This window comes from Astatotilapia calliptera, chromosome 16, assembly GCF_964374335.1.
Source record: "Astatotilapia calliptera chromosome 16, fAstCal68.1, whole genome shotgun sequence".
In the NCBI taxonomy this organism is placed as follows: domain Eukaryota; kingdom Metazoa; phylum Chordata; class Actinopteri; order Cichliformes; family Cichlidae; genus Astatotilapia; species Astatotilapia calliptera.
In genome coordinates, this window is record NC_137437.1 from 25,291,476 (window position 1) to 25,315,866 (window position 24,391).

Below are 24,391 nucleotides of genomic sequence, written 5' to 3' on the forward strand. Positions count from 1 at the left end.
CTCGTGGCTCTGTTGTGCCTCTGAGTGCATTTTGCTAGCATGATTCGGATCCACTCGTCCCCTCAAAGGGAATGGTTACTGCAAGTAATTAAAAAGTTGCTATGAGTGATCCTTTAGATGCAACTTTTCTATCTTGCAGCTTCCAAGAAGGCAATACCTCCATCCGTTGGGTACAAGAAGTAACTGAACACTTTGAAAAGTATTAATGCATCATCTTCACAGCTATCAGATCTTGAACTAATTAAACAGCTACAAGCAATTTTGGACTGATAGGTTAGACAATGCTCACGATCACCTAATGAAGGAACCCTTCTTTATACTCTTAGAGACTTTGACAGTCCATGGTAAATCACAGTGAAACTATTCTGGGGCAGCCCAACAAATTACTTTCAGTGTGACGATATGCAGCAGTTTGCTTGAACAGATATTTGATAGATCAGTTTAGCTCTGAATTTTGACTGTTGATGCTCAGGTACATCATAATTATCTGTAAATGACCAGAATATAATTCCGAAGAATATTCTTGATTCGTGATCACATCAAAATGATTGAGAACTTCGAATGTTTTATACTGTGCATAGCGATCCAAAATTAATCTCTTCTAAGACAAAATCTATCACTGACAGATGGATGAGCAGACGAACTGAATACCAAACAGGAGTCTGGGTAAGTCACTGAAGTATAAAAGAGAGCCCAAATAATCCATAAACCCCTAACTCTCAAAAAACAATCCACTCTAAAAGGACATATTCCTACCAAGGCCAACCTGCCAGAAGAAAGCCACTAAAAATTCATGAATCTGTGCGAGTCATCCTTCAGTGTCATCATCAGGTCCTGATGATAGCATTCTAATGCTTCAGAGTGCAGACGTCTTATTTGTCTCTCTTCAGACTTAGCAAGTGAAGACATTTCTGATCAAACCAATGCAAAAGGCTCTGTATCAAATAGGTTTCTGTAATGACATTGACCACATTCAAAAATAAGATCTGATTCACTCTGTGCCATGAGAAAAACGTGACCATAAATATGCCGGCATTTTTCCCCCCATTTTCCCAAGAAATTGGTTTTAGTTTTACACCTAAAACTTGATAAATGATTTTTTTTCTGTATAACAAACTTTACACAGAATGGCCCCAGTGGGTTCAAACCAGGAACACTCTTGCTATGATGTGGCAGGGCTAATCAGTGTACAACCATGCTTCCTTTGGGCTATCTACAACTGGACTGAAATTTAACGTACATACAGTGACACATTTTCTGGAAATCTAGCTAAAACACATGCTAAACAGGACTAAAACAAGAGAACTGAAAATTGAGAACAACGCTGCAGTCAGTATGAGAACTGATAATAAAAGACAGGTGCCATAACTGAGTCTGAGTATTATTGTGCTTTAATAAGACTTAACATAATTTAGTTGATTGACAGAGATCCACTCTCTTCCGCTTATCCAATTCAAAGTCTCAGGGGAGGGGCTGGAACCGATCCTGGCTGCCATAGGGTAAAAGGCGGAGCACACCCTGAATAGGTCACCAGTCTGTCACACAGCACAGAGAGACCAACAACCACTAACACGTATGGGCAATTTAGAATCACCAGTTAATCTAACCCCACTAACCACATGTCTTTGAACTGCGGGACAAAGCCAGAGCACCTGGAGAGAACCCATGCAGACACAAGGAGAAACATACACACAGAGAAAGGTGGATTTTGTTGTGAGGGAACAACAACACCATGCTGCCAAGATTGAAAGAGACTAAATATACTAAAATTGATTTACTATAAAAATCTTGTGCTATTCAAAGCAAAACAAAAAAAGAAAAACAATGAGCACACAAATGCAACAGCTGATGTTCATCACAACGACTGAGGGACTACTTAAGATGTATTAAAAATGCAAATAGGCTCCAAATTTCTCCTTTCAAGTTAAGAGCAACACAGCAATTGAATGTTTGACCCCCAAAAAAATGTTTGAGCAGAGGAAATAACGCTGTAAAGGTTTGAATATCCCTGTAAAAACAATGTGAAAGAGCTATTTTTTGACACTGTTATAGATGGGGATTGTAATCTCTCTTTCTGATTGGCAAAATAGACTTTATCGGTCTTGATAGACTTTAACTGGTCAAAGCACGAAGTCGGCAACAGAGGCTCAAGGAGCACAAAGAGCGGGGGAATTGCAGATCTCACTGCTGACTCAGCATGCCTGCCTCTTCTTCCTTTTCCATAGCAACACATTCATTCTAATCTACAACCCCAAATACATGATGTAGAGTGCTCTGTTTCACCTGTTTGACTCCCTCTGTGACCATGTGTGTTTGTGAGGTAGTGCTGCACAAGTGTGTCACTCAAAGAGAGAATTAAATCCTTTTGCGATACCCCTGCTGTTTATATGTTGAGGTGTGTGCATCTAAATGCACACGCACACACACACACACACCACTGTTAGAGGAGATTAATTCACACTTTCATCACCAAGCCTTGGTCCCAGGAGAGCCTGGATGAGACTTGGACAAAGTGACTGCAGTGGGATTGCGGGGGGGCGTTAATGGGTTATAGGTGTGTGCACGTGTACTAGCGGGTGACTGTTTGTGTGTTCACTGACCAATAAAAGCTTGGTCCACAGTGGAGTCCTCTCCCATGGGGCCCTAAAACAAGCACAGACTGGCCACAATTAAGTAGTAAGCGTCCACTGTGCATGTATGTGGCTGCTTCGGACAACAGCTTCTGAAATCCATGTTAGTACGGCTGAAGTGATCTGCTGATTACTTGATTACTCAATAAATCATGTATATTTACAAGTAAATGGTAACTGGACTGGTTCTTATATGGTTCTTATTTCTACTCACAGCGCTTTATACAACATCCCTCATTCACCCATTCACACCTATTCATATAAGCACTTTTTCTAGTGCTTTCTATCTTGCATTCACACTCCAATGAACACATCAGAGAACAACTTGGAGTTCAGCATCTAGACCCAGGATACTTCGGCATGCAGGCGGGAGCAGCCAGGGATCGAATTCAATTAAATTCCAAAATCTGTTTTATTCATATAGTGCATAATCACAACAACAATAATAGCTTCAAGGGGTTGTAAGGTAAAGACCCTACAATAATAGAGAGAAACCCCCCACAGTCAAGCTACCCTCTTTGAGCAAGCATTAGGCGACAGTGAGAAGGAAAAATTCCCTTTAAATAGGAAGAAACCTCAGGCAGAACCAGGCTCAGGGAGGGGCGGCCACCTTCCGCAACCGGTTGGGGATGAAGCAGGTGGTGGATTGGCAGTGCATTGAACCAGCATAGCTCAGGAGGTAAAGTCACCTCCTGAGCTACAGCAACCCTAAATATTAGAAATACAGCAAATATAAAATATTTTCTGGATACCATTATTTCCGGTGCAAACTGCAAATCAAGATGTCACTTTGTGCTCCAGAGCAATTGTCCAAAAACTTTTTTAAAACTAACAGTTCAATATCCTTTCTACACTTTCTGTATAAAACTATTAAAAATATGAGAGCTTATATCACCACATGTCGCTTTTGCTGTTCCAAGCTCCAAAATTGCCTGTAGGCCCCTTAAAGTTTAACAAGCAAAGTGAAATAAAGGCTTAAGTGCTGGCAGAAATGTCACTGAGGGTATGGATTTCTGTTCACCACCTCAAGCGCTCCACATCTTCAAACAATGCCTAGCTAATGTGAGAAAACTCAAGCACTGAATATGGTGTGAGACCTGACAGGAATGTTTTTAAGTTGCTTGAACATTCTTTGCATCTGCATTTGGGGTGGCTGTAGCTCAGGTGGCAGAGCAGGTCAGCCACTAATCAGAAGGTCGGTGGTTCGATCCCAGGCTGCCTCCTGGCTGCATGCCAAATATCCTTGGGCAAGATACTAACCCCATGTTTGCCTACTGGTGGTGGTCAGAGGGCCCGGTGGCGCCAGTGTCCGACAGCCTCGCCTCTGTCAGTGCGCCCCAGGTCAGCTGTGGCTACAATGTAGCTTGCCATCACGAATGACTGAATGTAGTGTGAAGTGCTTTGGGGTCCTTAAGGACTGAGTAAAGCGCTATACATGCAGGCCATTTACCATCTTTCTTACTCAGGTCCTCACTAAATTCATGACGGAAACTCCAGCTCTAAGAAATCTCATTGTTCTTATCAGAAAACCAACACACACACACACACACAATATGTCCACAATAAATTTTGTAACATGTCGCAAATTATTTTTCAAAGATCCTTCTGACACCTTACCACATTTATGGTTTTTAGCCAGTCTTTTCCATTAGCTGTTGAATTTTCTGATTTCACTGTCAGTATGCGTTTACAACTGAAATTCGAGTCTTGAAAAACATCTTAAAGCACTTTAGCTATTTGTACAAACATTTAAATTGTTTAATTGCAGGATGTTTAACCACACAATTCTGGTACTTCTGAATTCAGTAAAGCAAAAACAACAAAAACAAACAAAAAGAAAAACCCTGAGCATTTCTATCAAACCGCAAACCATAAGCTTTTCCAGATTTTAGACCCCAGGTGAAAATTCCAGCAAAATGTCAATATTTTTGCAGCTAAGTGCAGATTGTCTCACATTTTACTGCTTAACTGACATATTCTTTAACAAGTTACAGCCATAAGACAATGCTGGCTGCACTGAAGTAAACAAAGCTCTCAGATCTACTCCCATTGAGTGTGAGTAATAAAACCTCAGAATGCTGCAGCCTGTGGGCGGCTGGACATTACCAGAAGTATGGCAACTGTAACACTGACCAGTGACTCCATCCTCTTCCATCTGTCTTCACGTTTGCCTCCCCTCTTGCTTTGCAAACTCAGTTCAGTTTAATTAGGTAACACAAGAGAGATTATAAATGAGTCACTACACATCTCTGTCTTTGTAACAGTATGGGAAAACCACAGCAACGCATTTCTCCTTTTCCATTCAGTTACATATTATGAACATTGGAAAGAAATGTTCTCATTCTCTCGATCAATGTATTCCATGACTTGGAGTCTTATTCCAAGTTTTTTTTCCTCCCTTCATTCAACTCATGACCGATGCATGAAATCACAGTTTATATAATCAGGATATAATTGGAATGTTTGCATCTAACTACACAGCACCTGAATATCTGAGCAGGCGGATGATGAGCACGCTGATCTACAGTTCCAGTAATTAAAAGCGTGAGAAAGAACGCCCGTACTTTTCTCAGTACGGTACAGAGTGCCGTGCAAACAACCTTAAAGTTGTGCGTTACGTATTGCAAAATGAAAACCAACTAACTTTTTACAAAATTACGTATTTTCGAAAGTGTTGGATGTTAGGTGTCGTCATCCACATCGTGCACAATTGGGGGAAAAGTGACTAACCTTAACAGGAGAGCTCCTGGTGGCCACGGGAAGCTCCCTGATCGCTGTGCCCGGAGGAGAGGCGGATATCCCGGCTGCGTACCCCTGCAGCGAGCCCCCGGCTAGGGACTGCCTGCCTCCCGCTCCTACTCCCCCTCCTCCTCCGCTTCCTCGCTGGGGCCGCTGCTTGATACCATCCAGGAGGCGAACCAGGAGGATGTTAGCGGGCAGGTCGTCCACCCCGCAGTCCACCAGGATGCGGCACTCCGGGCAGCGGAGCTCGTTCCGGGAGCTGACAATGTTCTCCAGGCAGCGGCGGCAGAAGGTGTGCTGGCACGGTAGCACCTTAGCCGTGGTGTCCAGGCGCTCCAGGCACACCGAACACTCCAGCAGATCCAGCAGTGACGAGGACTCGTCCATGTCGGCGGAGAGGGTGAGCATCTGGGCTTCAGTGTCCGTGGGGACGCCGCGGCGACTGTTTCGTGTACCGTAGAAAAGAACCGGGGGCACAGAACATTCTGGGAGGCGGACTGACTGGGAAGCAGTCCACGGACGCCCTACGACGACGGTGTTCCCTCGTGCCGAGCGGTTCCCCGCTGAGTTGTGAATGTTCTCCGCTGTTCCGCGCCTCTCTCTCGCTGTCTCCCTCGGCGTGTTTATGTTGTTCGCTCCGCTCACCGTGTGTCTCCCCCGCTCTCCAGCAGCTGTGCGGAAAGCGGTGAGGTCACGCTCTCATCATCATCATCCGCGCGCCGATCACAATTGCGGTGCGCGCTCACGCACCAAAGACAGATTGATAAAGACTGAGAGAGCGCGAGAGGGAGAGAGAGAGAGACCTTACACCTCAGAACCACCACAGGCATGCAGGCGGCTCCACAGCCCCCCTCGGTAATTACCAGCAGCCCGCTCTCTCACTCCTCACACCTTCACTCCAACTGGTTAAGAAGGAAGCTGGTATCGCTCCTTGAAAGGCCGAAAGGTTCTTTGTCATCTCACCTTCTTATACCCGTCATAAACAATTCATTCCTAGTTTTTGATTCTCCAAATCCTCACAGCTCGCAGCATCCAGAGATACAAAAGTTGATTCCTGGACGCTTTTTCTCGATTTTGTTCCCCTTTCTGTTCAAATGCGTCCAACAGGGCGCGGGCTTGATCTCAGTCTCTATGCTGTCTTTTTGTGTGATGCCTACCTGACAGGAGAAGACATCATTTTGATTACCTCAGTAACAACATCCAGCTGATGGTTGAGGGAATGGGAGAGGGTGGTTTGTGGCGACGCCTGGCGGTCGTTTCCTGTGACTTTTTAATTTAAATCAATTAGTCAGAGATTCTCAAAGTTTTCGTGACACAGTGTCAATTTACGGAGGCAATGTACAACTGGGGCGCAGGGGAATAACGTATACATCGCGCATTATTAATCATTTTTAATATAAGGAAAGTGTGGTCTGCTATCATAGGTAGAATAGATTATTTAAAACAGGAGTGATGGCCGCTCAGTAGTTATAGTATGACACAATTTTTGGATTAATTACATAGTAGTGCCTTCTTTCCTTGCCGTGCTTGCACATTTGTTCAGAAGTGGCAATTATTCTACGGACAACACTTTAAGAACCGTGGTTACGATCCATCCATCCTTTTAACAGCTTATCAAATTCAGGCTCATTCAGGCTGGGGACATACAGAGCCTAGCTCATATGACAATGGGCAGCTAATTGCCTCATTATAAACTACTTGGTTAGCGCAATGAGAAGGTCCTGGGTTCAAATCCACCAGCCATCCAGAGCCTTTCTTTGTGGACTTTGCATGTTCTTCTTATGCTTGTTTTCCGACTCTCCGTGTTAGCCTTGCAATACACTGGCGACCTGTCCAGGGTATACCCTGCCTTTCGCCCTATGATAGCTGGGATAGGCTGCAGCCAACTGGATAAGCAAGTGAAAAATGAATGGTATCAATAGATGGTTATAATGCAAAACCTCATTATCATTAGTTTCATTGCAAATTGTAAAAGGGAATGTCACTGAATAATTCCAGGATTCTATTTACAGATAACATTTTTGACAGCACTACATTAGAAACATGGTAAGATGATTACAATGCCATTTCCTATGAAATGACATGACCTTTATTTAAAGATACAGGGAAAGAAATCTGTAACATTTCCACTGACCTATTCCTGGCATATGCTATATAATGAGCACAAAATAGACAAAGGACAAGGAAATGTGTGTATGTATGTGTGCGTGTGTGTTGGGGGGGTCCATGTATTACTCATTAGCCAAATCGCATTACAAATCTACATCATGTAAGCTAAATCAGTACACTGGCTTTAGTTTAAAGTTATGTTTAAGTTAAGTTTGGCTAGTATTGTTAATGTCACCAAGACAAATCCACAGCAAATTTCTGTACAAGTCAATTAAACTCTCTGCGAAGTGACGATAACATGACCATGTGGTCTGTTTCTCAGCCATAGTCTTTCTCAGCTCGTCCACCTGTTCAGACTTGCTCTGCTCTCACATTCAGGAGAGGCAGGGAGTGATTAAGACCACTGTGTGTGTCTGTGCTCATTTGTGTGTTTGCGAGTGTCTATGTCTGTGTGACTAAAGTGACGCCTTCCTGGTTGCAGGGTGAACCCACTCTTTACCACCCACGATGAAAAGAAGAGGGTGTACAGCTTAGGGATGCAATAAGAAATAAGGAGTGTATGTGTGTGTGTGTGTGTGTGTGTGTGAGTGTGTCTGTTTGTGACACAGTATTGCAGATTTTTTGTTCGTTTTTATGACAGTATCGGGCTGTTAAAATACACTTACGCATTCTGTACAAAGTTTTAAACACTGAAGAAGATTTCAGAGCAGAGAAGCACAGTTAAAATAATGTAATGAAGCATACTGATTTAAAAAAGCACTCTTACTGGAGTCCATGTGTTTGGTAATGAATGGTGTAGAGCTAAACAGATAAAAACTGCACAGCACAGTAAAGGCTATATTAAAGGAGCTGGAAAAGAAGCTTCTACAGCTAACTAGAAAAAGACTGAAATCAAGGGCTTGTTTTTTATGCCAGTAATGGGGTTATTTAAAAAAAAATTCTCTGTGACACAGAGCTCCACTTGCCATTTATCTACAGAGGCCTCCCATTTCCTAAGGTGTATTTGTATGTCTATAGCCACGGAGCAATCCAATGCAACTCAGCTGCTAAAACACATGTATGTTGTTGTTATCAAGCCCTGATTCTCAATACCTCACTAGTGCAGCAGCCCACGAGTGCTGGCAGTGAACCAAAATTCATCCTGTCTCCCTCCCCTCTCGTTATCATACTCACTCCTGTCTTATGCCCAGTGTCTTTCATCTGCTTAATACAATTCTTCACAGCCAATGATTCAGAATTAGAGGGGAACTACAGAGAGAAGTGAACATAAATGATTATTGGATGAAAATCCCCTCAATCCATTTAAGCAGGATCGTCAGGGCTCCCTGTAGGATGCACTGCTGTCAATAATAGACAAAAGCTGGATGCTGTTTAACCAGCACACGTGTCAATTAAGAATGATAACTAGCTTTCTGGTAATATAAGGGGCTAGTCAATTCTCAGAGAAATTACAGAGTCTAACAATGTTGCAAAGCATGAACACACATGCACTCCACGTGCTTCTCTGCTGCAGTGCACATGCTGTTGTTTTGCATGTTAATGCTCTCTATTAGATACTGTAATGATGAGCTAAAAGATTATGCAAAAAAAGTGTTATTTTTCATGCAATCAGTTAGTACAATAGTGCATTGCATGTAAGGTAAATTATATGTACATTTGTGTTGGGTTTATTTGAATTTTCTTTACATTTCCCAAGGAATGAGCGTCTGAAAATGGCAGATTGCTCAGTGCTTTGCAAAATAAGTTACAGTCAGCCTTGTGAGTGATTTCTTCGTGTATTTTGTGCTCTCTATTCAATTTTACTGCATAGTGCGCTGCAATGTTTCACTTTATTCTTAAAATAAATAAATAACTTATTGTTTTTATTACTGCAGTGTAGTTATTTTGCAATTGGATATTGTCCTCTGGGAAATTCTTGCCGTGATGAGCCATGAAAATAAACCTGATTTGTGCTGACCTCACTTCAGCTTCATTTATATTCACATTCCTCCTGCTGCTTTTCTGACAGCTGTTTACTTCTGCACAAATCTAGTTCACCAAAGTTTCACAGAATCCTATGTTATCTTCATCTTTATCAGTTCTAATTTCATCGGACTAAACTGAAGAAAGATTAAATCTTGTTTGCTTTAGGTATAAAAATATAATAAACATTTACTGTGCGTATATGTGTGGACGCGTGTGAGTGTATATGTGTAAATGGGTGGATCTTTACCATGAACCTATACCATACACCTCTCTCTCAGCCGCCAATGACTTTCCTTCATGCAAAAGTAGGTTAGCTGACACGACAGTTACCATGGCAACCGGCTCTTGCTTCCTCACTGAAGAGTGGTGCGTGTGTGTGTTCTCACTGAAAGACTTCCAGGGGTAATGGCAAGGTCATAGAGTCTGTTGTAGGCAGTTTCAGTAGTACAGCGTGCGCATTCCACACCTTTTTTAATGTGTAACAAAAAGTACAATGCTCAAGAGGTGTTGTCTACCTGCGATGTGACACATACAAAGTTATTTTTTTATTTTCTGTGGACTCTGACTACTCATAATAATATTGAAACATGATTCCATTTACACAGTAACCCTGAGATCAAGTGGAAAGCCTGTATAATTTGTGGTTGTGGTTATTAATATGAATCAGAAGAGATCAGTGGTTGCATTTTTATTCTGTCTTTTAAATATTGCACTCATCTATGGATTTTTTAAAATATTGTTTCGCTTTTTGGACATTTAAGCCTTATAAAAGGCATGAGAAGTGTGTTTTGGTGGTAAACTGAAGTCATCCTAATTCAATATACCAAACAAATTAGGCTTCCGCTGACTTCTGTCTTCTCAGAGCTACAGTGCTTTGATTGGAGCTTAGCTGGGTTATAAACAGGGTAGGCATTCTGTGACAGATGCTGTGCTCTTGTGATTCTTTGAAACTGAGATGTCCTACATCAATGCATTTTAAGACTTTGTAGAGCCTAAATATATTCTGCCAATGATTAGATTTGTTCATCAAGTAGTGGTAGCTGTAAACCTAACTTGTTTAGCATATTTTATAAAGACAGACCCCAAAAAATAAATGAGAAAAAAACATGAAGTGAATAAATAACAATCACATATCATTCATGCCATGTATTATTAAAAGGAGAAAAAAATTATCAGAGCTGTCTATTTTTTTTTTTTTTTGCATCTTTGTCACATGCTTCAAACGATCAAACACATTTTAATATTAGACAAAGATAAACGGATTAAATACAAAATGCAGTTTTTCAATGATGATTTCATTTATTAAGGGGAAAAGGTTATCCAAACCTACCTGGCCCTGTGTGAAAATGTATTTGCCTGCTAAAACATAACCGGTTGTGCCAGCAAGAAGTGCACTCAAGCATTTGCGAAAACTGACAATGAGTCTTTCACATCACTGTGGAGGAATTTTGGCTCACTCTTCTTTTCAGAATTGTTTTAATTCAGCCACATTGGAGGGTTTTCAAGCATGAATGGCCTGTTTAAGGGCACGCCAAAGCAACACAATTGGATCTTAGTCTGGACTTTGATTAGGCCGATCCAAAACTCATGCAAAAGATTTGTTTTTTGAGTGGACTTGTTGGTGTGTTTTGTACTATTGTTCTGCTGAATAACTTGAGCTTCAGGGCATTAACTGTTTTGGTAGAGAGCATGTTCTTCTTATGCTTTGCTGCTTCAGGTCCTTTTTAGTCAGCACTAGTTTTCACCTCAGGACGCTCCCATGAATGACCCAGTCTCTTTGCTATTGGTGAATCATTAACACTGACCTTAACTGAAACAAGTGAGGCCTGAGGTACTTTAGATCTTGTTATTGAATTTGTTGTGATCTGGATGAGTCATCAGTGCACCACTCTTGGAGTAATTTGGGCAGACCGGCCACTACTGGAAAGATTCACCATTTGTGGATAATGGTTTTTACTGTTGTTTACTAGAGAACCAAAACCTTAGAAATGGCTTTGCAACCATGGATTGAAAGATCTAAATGACTTTCTTCTTCATCTGGTCTTGAGTTTCTTTAGATCATGTCATGATGTGTTGCTTTCTGAGATCTTTTTTAAATACTTTTTCACATAATGTCAGGAAGATTTGTGTTTTTCAAATACATCCTGTTGAACTACATAGTTCACATTTAGCAGGCGGAAATAAGGATATTGTCTTGATTCGAATGCAGACCAGAGGAGCCATTAGAGCATGATAACTAAGGCTTCATTCATTTGAAACCTTGCTTTTCATTATAAGATGCACTACATTTTCCACATATAAGACGTATTAGATAAATTGCATGGTCTATTTAGAAAATTACATAACAAAAAAAAATCCTTTATCTCATGACATCTGCTTCTGTTTCTTTTCATTGCATTATGGTTCATCTGTCCCAGCTTGTCTCATTAAAGCATCTCTTTCATCATCTATGTCATATTATCTAAACTAAAGTGTGCTCCACCATCTACTGCAGTAAATACAGGTTTTGCTTAATATGTGTTTTTGTCCGGTGTGTGACAGAGCAGCCATCGTTCTCTCAGCAGAATTCATCACTTTTCTTGTTATCCCCTCCTCATCCTCTCTTTATCCCCTCCTCTCATCTAATCTCTTCTCCTCTCATCCTCCGTTTCAGTCAGGAAGCCCTGGACAGACATCAATGAGGCTCCAAAAGAGGAGCGAGGATGACAGAAAAAGAGAGAGAAAGAGAGAAGAGGATGGAGAAGGAAGAAGACGATGAAAAGAGGGCAAAGAAAGTGGGGGGAAAAACAGAAAGTGACCAAATAAAAGAAAAACAAAAAAGACATGAAAGACGAAGGCAGAGACAGATAGACGGACACCGAGATGAAGAGTAAGTAATTACAGGCCTCCCAGTGTTTTCAAAGCCCCTCTTTTATCTCATTCTTCCTGTGGCTGAGAAAAGGAGAAGGAGCGGAAAGGAAGAGGAGGAGGAGGAGAAGAAGACTAAAGTCGAAGCTTTATTCCAACTCAGACATCAGGCACCAGTTAGCTACATCACAGACACACTCAACCTATGTCTTGTGTGTGCGTGTGTGTGTGTATGTGTGTGTGTGTGTGTTTGTGGCGGTGGGGTATTTGCAGGGTGTTTATATGAAGAAGTTTAATTGTATATTTTCAGTCTTAATGTGCAACTTTTGTTTATCCATCTACAGTAGCAATACTGTGGTTATCATTTATTGTTTAATGTGTCGTTTGATGTTCTGTTGTTATTCCTTCACTGTTTAGCCTTCTTGTTTCAGCTGCTCTCTTTAGGGTTCACCACAGCGGATCATCTACCTCCATCTCACCCTATCCTGAGCATCCTCTTCTGTCACACCAATCCCCTCCGTATCCTCCATTACTACATCCATGAACCTTCTCTGAGGCCTTCCTCTTTTTCTTCTGCCTCAGCAGCTCCATCTTCTACGTCTTTCAACGTCCAGTCTATCCACGATCCTTCCTCAGCACATCTTCAAACCATCTCAGCCTTCCCTCTTTGTCTCCAAATCTGATCTCTCGCTCAGACGTACTCATTTCTAATCGTGTCCATCTTGGTGACTTTGAATGAAAATATTAGCATGTTCAACTTTGCCACTTCAAAATAAAAACAAAAATAAACAACTTGCATCATCTCACACCATGCCAAGTGAAGTGAAATGAAGTAGCTGAGGTCACAGAGGTGGATGTGGTAGTTGTGGTGACATTTTTATGAATTATTAAATGTACACAAAGTGACCTTTAGTGACCTTATTCTGTTACTAATTAGACTTTCAGTACTTTCGTGTAAGTGCAAACTATAACTGAGCTTCTTGTTACCCTCATGACGACCATAGACTTGTTTAAGACTATAGTCATGCCACTGTGGTCTTATGAACGCTAGATGGCAGAGTCGAGTTGTAGCCTGTAGCACATTAATTGCCCCGACTGAAAAACATAGTCTACCTGGGCCACGTTAATCCGTTTCTTATCCAGGGCGGGGAGAAAACTTCTCACTTTTTTCTTATCAAGGAGGAGCCTGGAGACGCACCGACAAGCAGCGGCGCAGAGGCTGGGGCACAATTTGACTTTGCGGAGTAAAAACTCTTAGACAGCGAGTCAGTCCCTCGGCGATGCTCACCCGGCTCCACGCTCGAGATTGATCACCAATTACCGGGACTGATCATCGGGCAGCTTAGCCGGTAGCGCAGGGGAGAAACCAAACCAGTGCGCCCCGCTCCTGAGCTCCAGGTAAGAAGAGTGATCAGCTCCGCTCTCAGGAATGCAAGGACGGATTGCTGCAACACTCGGGGAAATTCCTGAGCAGCACTTTTTTATGCCAAGCAGACATGTGCTTCACTGTAATTTTCACTCAAAGGGGAAATGCACGAATTGTTGCTTTTATTTTGTTTTACGGGAAATGATAAAGAATCAGTGGACCATTGCATATTATCACACCGGCAATTCCTTTTCAGAAGTGACTTAAAACAACAGCGCACAAAAAAATCTTTCATATAAACACTTGACAGGATGATTTTTGGCGCAAGGCATAATTATCTAGTAATAAATAGTTTTGTTTATAGTGAACACGGCTGAATGAAAACATTTTCAATGTTATGATTTGCAGGAATGACAGTTTCAAGAAATACATTTTCTAACAGTGAGTGTGTGACAAGCATATAGCTAGATGATTGTGGAGCATGTTAGAGGTAGCTCACTGTACGTGTTGATGCAAAGGTTTTAGCCTAAGGTGGTAGAAAAATTTGATTGTTTTTCCATTTCTCACATTTCCGACCTCAGTTGGTTCGTGATGAATGGTTGATAATGAATTGGATTAAGCACTGTGCTGATTACTTTGATTTGAAAAACGGATAGCGATTTCTATTATTAATTTCGTCTCAGTCAATCATTTTAGAGCTTCTATGAATAACAAGCCACGTCATACTTACAGTGCACGGCGTTATTTTTCCTGTGACACTTGAGGTAGTGCGCGTTTGTGACCTCGCACAACTTTCTCGTCTGTCTGCGTAATTGTTTTTCTGGTGCCGCCTGACTGTCCCGGGCCCCGGGCCCCCCAGGGGAAGTCCTGCCCGCAGACAGGCAGCTCGGCCCGGCTGGGGACATGCCGGGTCCTGCCGAGCCTCTGAAGTCTGCTGGCTGGCTTTGAACTGAAGCTGCTGGAGGTGGAAATCAATCCGTCTCGATCCCCCCTCTCTCTCTGTCTCTGTGTCTCTTGCCCTGACTCTCTCTTCCCCTCACTCTCACTCTCTCTCTCTCTCTCTCCCCTGCAGCCCCCGGTGCAGACATCTCTTCTGCCACTGAATCTTTCATGTAGAAAGGCAAAGGATACACAGAGAAGAAACAGGAGGGATTGTAACTCATCTTCAAAAGAAGTTAATATGGTTTCTGAGGATTAAAGGGATGAAGGTAGAAAAACTAACAAAGCCAGCGCCTGTAGTCATGATCATCCTATACTAGGCTGAAGTGAATGGGAAATTTGTTTACTTACTCACTTTTTTGGCGTGTTATCATTGCAAGTGTTTTTCTTGTGAAAGTTTAATGTTTAAATTTATGCTAGATGTCACAGCTGATTCCAATAGAGGAAGCATAACCATTTCCCCCCATGGAGAAATTTATAGAGCTCAGGAGGCCTTCTGGGGTTGAATGTTTCGTAAATGCTTCACACATCTAAGAGGAAACTCAACTAAAACACGTCATTTGGAGTTTACTTATGGTAGTGAAGTTATTTCAGCTCATTATTTTAGTTAGCGGGACAATTTATGATACAGCTGTTTGGTGGAGTCTTGTAGCCAAACTTACAGCACTGGGAACATGTGTAAGAGTTACAGTGACCCTGTGCATTTTGCATAATATGCAATATATTGCTTATAGATTTATATGAAGAACATAAAAATCTAGGTCCCATTTATCCACAAATTAATACTTCCATTTATTTAGGAGGCATTTATTGCTTTTAGAGCCGAAAAAGTAGGCTAGAAATTTTTTTTTGCTACTTTTCTGCATTAGTTTTGCATTAGTTGTAAAATAAATGTGTCAGTTCATCAGCTTTCAAACCTTTTAAAATATATTCCATTAGTAGATAAATAATTTGATTTTAAGCTTTAGCTTAGTTCTACCCTTGTATAATAAAAAGGTTAGCTCTGTGAATATGCACACACAAAAACGTTATAGCATCAAAGTAAATTTAAAGTACAAACAATGAAAATCCAAGTAATATTTTTATTTTTAAAAGTACATTTAAGTCCGCAGAGATTCTTAAAAGCACATACACAAATAAATGATTGTGTATTGTGTGAAGAGATACATCAAATATTAAATGCCACCTGACTTAAATCATATGATCCTAAAATATGAGAATTGTTTTGTAATTTTACAGACAAAATTATAAAATAAGTCCAATGGCATTTATGATACTTTTGTGATAAAGAGTGAAGTGAAAAACTGACCCTCCCAAACTCTTGGGGGGGGGGGGGGGGGGCATTAATTACTCATTATGGGTCAACAGCTTAAAACAGGGCAGTGGTTCTTCTTTTCTGCGCTCCGTCATGGGCTTCCAGGAGGTCCCAAACAAAATGAGAAGTAGCAGCTCCACTTCATTGTATTTTATCTTTGCAATAATACTTTGTAATAATCCCAGCAAAGGAACATAAAAGCAAGAAAGCTTTTCTAATCATAGGTTTCATTCTCACCGCTATTATTTCCCCATGCACAGTGAATACAGTTCAACAAACCAATACTAAATCCTCTCCGTGTAGACCCCAGAGAGGGAAGTTTTAATCAAATTGGGGTTTGTGGTCTAATTTGTGTCTACTTACAATTCCTCCTGTGTATGGGTAACCTACTACATCAATGTCCTTCATGTAGAGTCTGTGGAGAGAGCGATCTGGCACTTTGTGTCTTACATTATGGAAAAATGCTGAGAGTGGTTTTAGAAATCAAAGTTCGGATAAACACATGCAAGAACGTTTGTGCCTTAAGATGAAGTTAAAATAGGTTGTCCTTTGCTGGTTGTCAATTAGAGGAATTCATGGGCATCGAGGATGCTTTCATCTCCAAATCTAGTGTTTCTCATTTGGTTGTTGAGACATTTTGCAGGTGGAGAGTCTGTGTGGGACCGTGTCATCAGTGCACTAAGTTGGGCACCTGTGCAGCTGAACATATGAGCTGTAAGATCTATGATAGCATGAGCCCTCCTTGGGCTGTTAGTGATGGCAGATGAAGGCATAAAGTGTGCTTTTGATGGTTTGCAAATACCTCTATGTAAATCTTTAAATTCCCAAATTTGGAGTCTTGGGTTGATTGACTAGGAATTTAGCTTTGAAGATTTCCCTTCTCTCACAACCACATCCATCCATCATGACAAGCTTCGGCTCAAAAGACTTAAATTATCCCTCAATTTCAGCCGCTTGAAAAATCTGAAAGCTTTTAGAAGGCACACCTATATGGTTCCTTTTTTAAAATCGTAGAAGTAGCAATGAACAGTGCAGATTGATTCTACTTTGAGCCAGAGTTTTAAAAGGCACTCGCTCTGTTGATTATGAGTGTGGCTAAATTCTTGCTAATCACATCAAATGAGTCATTGCTGTTACTGAAAAGCATGTCCGCTGTTGATTTGAGCTTGATTTGATCATTAAACACTCTTTAACACTCTTTGTTACAGCACAGTGTCTTCTAGGAGCAAAAAGGCCAGTGAAACCTTTTTTAAGGGGCACAGCCCAAAAACATATTTATGCTAATTTTTGAAAGTTGTTTTTTTCTTTACTGTAGGTGTATTGAGAGAAGGAATAAGACATACAGAGGAATTTCAGGTAGAAGATTAAGCTTCCCACCTACAGTCAATGCAAAATAAACAGAGACAGACGTGGAGACAGGGAGAGAGATGTTATGCACCGGCAGAGCTAAAGAGAGAACAAGGGATCAAGGAGTGGAGACGATGAAAGACAGATCACCGGCAGGCAGAGAATCAAAGAGCACGGTGACTGACTTGAACTGTGATAGGTGTGTGCTGCATGTGTGTGTGTGTGTGTGTAGGCATTCGCGACTTCTTTTCATGTGCCCTAAGAGTTTGTTTTTCCTGCGCATTGAGTGGGAAGCTGACAGTAAGTCTGTAATTAAACCAATCAAAAGATGAAGAGACATGAAGAAACATCACACATGTATGCACACACACACACACACATGCATGCACATAAACATACATTTCGCTTTGTGCGTTCAAATTATTGAAAGTGTGTTTCTGTTGTGCTTAAAAAATATGGACATTATTCACCATCAAGGACTCAAGTCCGTCTTCGAGCTGGCTCTCGTCATCGCGTCTCTTAGCGGCACATGTTTACACGAATCACGGTTCTCTAGATGATATCTGAGTCACTGCACTTGCTGCGTGTCCATGTCACAGTAGAATTGCACTCTGATTTGTTGGTGGAAATTCAAGTTGCAACAAAGCATGTTTTGACGCTCTTGTGAAAACGCAGCTCGAATTGATAAAAGCACGGATGATGCTGTTGGGTGGGATTGGAGTAAATGGATATTTAGTGAGGAGGCAAGAGCCAGCTGTTGTCTGAGGTTTGGGTATGTCTCCAGAGTTGGAAATCCCTTTAATCAGCATTTATTTTCACATCAAACTTAAGACAGTAATCATGTTGCAAATCAGATGTATTTATTTCCGGCTCATTTAGTTCCCCAATAGTGAGTCTTGATGGCTACTTCATTCAGTGAGTTTGACTTTCTCAAAGACTTGTCAAGACTTTTAAACTTTAACTTTTTTTTTAAAGACTAGTACAAGAAGTCAGTTAGATCCATTAATAGAAGTTTTGATTGAGTTTTTGATGGCCTGACTCAGCTGAAGGTGAAAGCGGTTGGTCTAATTTGAGTGACAGGCCTGCTGCCACCACCCCTTTATTTACTTTCCAGCTGCCTGCAAATCATTCAAAGGAGACAAAATGCCAGCAGCACATTCCTTCTTCATAATTCACTGGAGAAAAGAAAGACAGTTGGTGAGTTTATGATTACTGAGGATACCTAAATATGAAATGACAGCAAAATGGCCTCATTTTTAAACACATAGTTGGATTAATTTTGAAAGCTGCACATTGTTTAGGAGTAAAGTGTGATTTTATGCTTTTCGAGCAGGTTGTTAAGTGCAGGTAGCTGATTATGGCCACTGTTCAGTTAATGACATGGTGTTACACTGAATAGAATAGTTTATTTCTTTTCCCCCCCTGATAATTATAGGCTCGTGCAGTATGGGTTTTATGCTTATAATCTCGTTTTAATCTCCTTATAATTTGAGGTTGCATTGTGAAATTTTACTTTATTCTACTGCGTTTCAGTGATTTATCCTCTTGAGTGTAAAACCTGTCACAAAACATAACAACGTTTGTATAAAAAGACGTACAGTCGTCCAGTTTCGGTGAAAATAAAAATCTGTGCTATGTAAGTCTTGTTAAAGTAGGTTGTTTATCGGAGATGGTGGAGGTTTAAATGACAGACTACAGAAACTTGATAGTGGGGAAATCCACAAAATGTGTGGTTTTCTGCTTTCTGTTTTATCTAGAAACCCACGCCACTGAAGTTTTACTACCTATAAGAAAACCGATAATTGACTTGCATAATATCCCAACACTATAGTTTACATTTTAACTGATCACAACTAATTGTCGGTTGGTAATTGGTATAAAGTTGTATACAGTCTGTTGTGATTCAGGGCTAATGTAGTGGGAATGTATTAAAACTATAAACTTCCTTAACATGTTAAAAAATGCACTAGAAATCAGATGTTGTAATGGGTGGAATCTTCTATAGAAAGACATCAAGTGAAGACATCTTGTGTTCTGACGGAGGCTTAAAGATGGTGATGCTGAAATAGAGCTGCCATTAGGTTTGCAAGAAAACAGATGGGTTTGAGGTGTTGTGCTTCTTGGATGCACATGCAGACAAACAAGGTAGTTTAAGGCAGTCAGACTGTGTTACATGTGTTTGAAATTGTGCCTGGATTTGGCAGGTTGAGCCCTACTTTGTTAAGGGATCAAATCATTTGCCTGTTTAGGGATAGAGCTCCTCCAGAGAACGCTGATTAACTTTGGAACTTTGTTTATGACCTGGTTGGATTGTGTAGGAATGTGTTTATGGCAGCGTTGGGCAGGTTTATTGGTTAAAAAGACCAACATTGCTTTTTTTTATAGATGTTCAAATTGAAGTATAATTCTCCTCAGGTATACTGGATATGCTATATTAGATAGTTTGATTTCTTTTTTAATATGAGGAATGCATTAGTACTAATTGTGGTTTTCTTGCAAAACTTTAATTGTTTCTAAATTTGCATTTTTATGACACTAAGAATTAATTTTGGCATCACTTAAACATTATATAAAGTATATGACTATTAGGTATTTAGTTTTAACATGTACTTTCATCTGTATAACAAGAAGTTACATCGTGTTTAAGGATCATTAAAAATGTCATTAAGACAGGAAAAGGGGTCGGTTAGATGAAAAAGTGGGAGGAAGAGTGAAGGAACGATCTAAATGGGAAACAGATTTTTCCTTTTAGAAAAACCAAGAAATCCCAAGATGAAAAAAGGCTGGACCCTGCTGCTGATTTGATTGTCATCAGAAATTAAGTGCTTTTCAAGAGACCACAAACCATCCTCTTACCAAATTCTTCATTTTCTACATTGACTAGCTTGTTGGCTTTGTTCCCTGGCCACTGATTGGCCTAATACTTCACGGGGCAGGAAGTCAGGGTAATAAATATCCTTTACAGGGTTAAACACTGTTGCTGAAAAGCCATTTTCCACACAATCCATCTGTAACATTGCTTAATGATACAGACGTAGGAGAGCACAGAAGGAAGGAGTGAAATAGACGTGGCGTATTTCCCAGAAAAAGCTTAATGAAAGGAATTAAATCAGTGACACAGAGGAGAAAGAGGCAGGCATCAGGAAAGAGCAATGTTTAAGATGATTACCATCATCACTGGGTTCACTAAAGATCATAGTAAAACACTGGTTGACCACTGGTGAGAACAAATTACATATAGAGTGACAATCAGACAATCTTTATGGCCTATAAGAGATCTAAAAACAGGTGTACAAATGGTGGACTACCTACATGCTAACTAACCATCAGCCTCTTTTACTTTGAAACTCAGTGGTCTGTTTCGAGTCTGGGTTGCAATCTTGAAAGTTAAACCACTTAGTGAGCTGTATTTGCAGACAAGTTGGCATCTTCCAAGCAAAATACAGGGGACTCTGGCAGTCTGCGAACAAATAAAGCAATCACAATGAGGTCTTCAGTGCAGCACCAAATACCTCTTGGTGATCGGTTTCACCAAGCAACTTCCAGCGACCACTTGGGAAATGCTGATTTTTTACAAACAACCAGTGGTTGCCAGGTGGTCACAGGCAGGTCTCTTGACCTGGGTGATTGGGACTAAAGATGCTTGAAACGTCAGTTTTCCAAGGACCCTTGTGAAGTTAGCCACAGTCTTTCATCTTACTTTCTGCTTTCTCCTTACTTAATCTCAGGCTTACTCCATAATGCTAACATTGACTCTCTTTGGGGCTTTGCTGTAGGACTCTTCTAGTTTTTGCTGATGCTGAAGAGTGAATTTAGGACCGGTCAGACAATCCCCTCATTGTACTACATAATGAAAAACTTTAGCACTATGTTTCTAACTATATAATAATCCCCTGACTAAATGATCTCATTGGAATTAACATCTAAAGAACTAGACAGCTACATTGACAGGTAAAGTTGGATTGAAATTACATATATGAGAATTTGCACTTTTAAGAAAGTCTGTATAAGCAGACAAGATGGGTTGAAGAGCACAAATACACCTGGCATCATTTTCAAGTTTTCTCTTCATTCCGTTTAGTTTATTTTGACAAAACCTGATCACAAAAACAACTTATTAGAAAATTGTCTTGGTTCAAGTTAAAATACGTCTTTTTACAATTTCACACACATGCTACAGGACTCGATTTTCTGACTAACTTAAGTTAATAAATTAACAGCTTGCACACACAGCCTGTCTGCTCACGTTCTCAGGGTGGACATCCTCACGTAAACACTGGACAAAGTACTCTGAACCACATTTGTGGTCATTTCTGCTCCAGTAAGTGTAGCATGACCTCACACAAAAACACACAGAATCACTTGCATAGCTTCCAACAGCTATGGTATCACGACTTGTAATTAGTCCACTATACAACTCATACGAATTTCAGTCCTCAGACTGAACAGACTGCGACTGTCTGTTCCGTCCAAATAGTGATTGTTGACACGATAGATAGAATTAGTCCATTTCCCATAAAAAAGTAGATCGCATAAACTAATCATTGGACTTACACACACTTACACACTTGACAGCCTTTAGTGTTTTCTTTGAACATATATAATTTACTTATGCATTAAAATCTAAAGCATTACTGCAAAAATTCAAGCACATTGAGCACATTAAGCCACGTCTATGAGTGGTACATTGCTTCACTTGCACAAAAAAGAGGACAAGTGGAATTAGCAAGAAAGACGTGGAGCCTGTCTACTTAGTCCTTGTATGATGTAATCTATGGGAATTTCCAAAGACCAACATCTCCTTTCACCTGCAGGATGTAAACATCACCATAATGACTTTAAGTAAGTCTATCACATTTAGCTGACACATTTTGTTGCAGTCCATATCAATACAGACTTTAACCCGCTTTGAAGTTCTGCTCTGGATCTTTAGCAACATTACAGCATTATACTTGTCACTGTAGGCCAAACAGCTTTGGCAAAAGATGCCTTCTTTAGGTCTTGCTGATTAGTGTTACATGCGTTTAAGGTTAATGCGTTTGAAATTGTGCATTTTTGAAATGAAGCGAGATAAATTGCCACCCCCTCGCTTTGTGGTATTGCACATTTAATTTCTTCCGCTAACAAAAACAGCAATCAGATGCAACCAAATGAAAAGCAGACATGAAGACAGAGCTAATGAAGCCAGCGAGGCACCAAAAGGCTTCTCGAAAATGTTTACTACTGTAAAAATGTACTACAGATGAACAATGCTGGACTGTGATTCATACACAGTACATTTGCTGTGTAACTAAGAGCAGCTTACACTCTTACTTAGTAATGACACAGCTAAAGGCACAAGGGTTATTTATCGGTGATTTTAGGATCGTTAGAAGATTAATACCCTTGGGGGGGTTAAAGGCTTACTTTCATCTTAGACCTGCCCCGACAGAGAAAGCTGAGGTTAGAGAGACAGCGTGCGGGTTGAAAGAGGTAAAGCAGACTGTCAGAAGACACCAAGAGTCTTCAAACGCTGCCATGTTGGAGTTATGTGTGTGTGTTGTGCTTGGGTTTATGTGTGTATCACTTTAACCCCATAATGAGAAGCCTTGAGGGGGTCCATAGCCATTTGGCAGATCTTAATTTCCTGATTTCAAAAAAAAAAAAAAACTGTCTCCCCTTTTATCTCCTTTTCAGCAGTGATACACACACACACACACACACACACACACACACACACACACACACACACCGGTTGTGGTCTTACCACAAGTACTTGTGCAATTAAGCCTGTTCTGCCCTTAAAAGCGAATTGTGCGCATTTATAGCCCCCGTATATGTGTGTTCATGTGCGTGTGTGCATGTGCGTGTATGTGGATGCTGTAATTAAGCAAGATCAAACCTCTGGGTTTGTAGAATTAGCCATCGTTGAAGATCAGAAGGTTTTTAGTCAAGTGTGAGACAGGGAAGAATGAATTTAGAGGTTTGGAGCCAGGCAGCAGACAGATTGTGACCTCAGATAATTGTGGTCTCTTCCTTTTTTTGTCTCTCAGACACACTGACACATACACAAAAATACTTTGATACTCTCGACAAGTTCAGATGGATTTAAAGTTCAGCCGTCAGTGTGCAAAACTGATCTGATCTGACCTGGGGCCACACCGGTTAAAACGGTAAAACACGTTTTTATCAAAGTGTCAGTGCATGTGTTTGCTGGTTTTCTGATTTAGGCAGCTAAAACTACTGGTACATGTCGGGGAGTCATTGCCTTGATGGATGATGAAAGCCAGTCCTGCTACAAGACAGCGCTGTTGTTAATTTCCATGAATGCATCTTGATGACTGTTAAACTGATCCATACTTAAAAAGATATCATAGAACAATATGAAATTGATTTTAATGACCGATTTTAATGAGGTCACGTACTTTTTTGTATAATGTTCTTTTGATAGCTGATGACCATATAATCAGGATTCAAACATGTTGGGATTTTTGTGGATTCTTCAAACAAAAATGTTATTTAATTTTATATTGCAGGAAGAAAAAAAATGTTAACTGTACTGAGCCACAGATACACCGGAAATTGTGACTTGAAAGTACAAAAAAAAAAATCTGTTCGTTTGCATAATGATGTGTCATCCAGTATTTAGTATGTGTCATGACCCGTTATAAACAGGCAGAAAAATGACTGTATCTATTATCTGATGCCTGTTATCCAGCAGGATAACACACCATGTCACAAAGCTGAAATCATCTCAGTCTGACAACGAGTTCACTGTACTCAAATTTGTGACAAAACGTCAGCAGCTAAGTGATGCTATTAAGTCAGTATGGACCAAAATCTCTGGGGAATGTTTCCAGCACCTTGTTGAATCTATGCCATGACGGACTAGCAAGGTAGAAATAATAATAATAATAATAATTAGAACGGATCCCAGCCAGCTGAGTTACTCGGAGACATATGTATTTAGTTCCCCGTTGACAGTGATAAACTAATGACTTAATAATAATTTAGTAATTTAATGTTACAAGCAAAATATATCAGTGAATGGTATTTAAACATAGACACAGACAGCCACACACACACACACACACACACAGAAATGCTGTATACTCAGTGCAGGACAAACATACAGTGACTAAAATCAGAGAC

General features: G+C 40.5%; 2 protein-coding genes across 4 annotated transcripts in view; one reads left to right on the forward strand and one right to left on the reverse strand.

Annotated features, from left to right (window-relative positions):
- LOC113008489 (E3 ubiquitin-protein ligase SH3RF3) overlaps nt 1-5,780 on the reverse strand; it is a 116,851-nt gene extending 111,071 nt beyond the window's left edge. For all 3 annotated transcript variants that reach the window (XM_026145937.2, XM_026145941.2, XM_026145938.2), the window contains exon 1: nt 5,361-5,780. In XM_026145937.2, the coding sequence (XP_026001722.2) occupies nt 5,361-5,780 (420 nt within the window). The remainder of the gene's footprint in view (nt 1-5,360) is intronic.
- edar (ectodysplasin A receptor) overlaps nt 5,633-24,391 on the forward strand; it is a 42,371-nt gene continuing 23,612 nt past the window's right edge. Inside the window, exons 1-4 of the mRNA XM_080290628.1 lie at nt 5,633-5,772; nt 12,100-12,315; nt 13,473-13,691; nt 14,732-14,867. Of these exons, the coding sequence (XP_080146754.1) occupies nt 14,862-14,867 (6 nt within the window). The 5' untranslated portion in view covers nt 5,633-5,772; nt 12,100-12,315; nt 13,473-13,691; nt 14,732-14,861. The remainder of the gene's footprint in view (nt 5,773-12,099; nt 12,316-13,472; nt 13,692-14,731; nt 14,868-24,391) is intronic.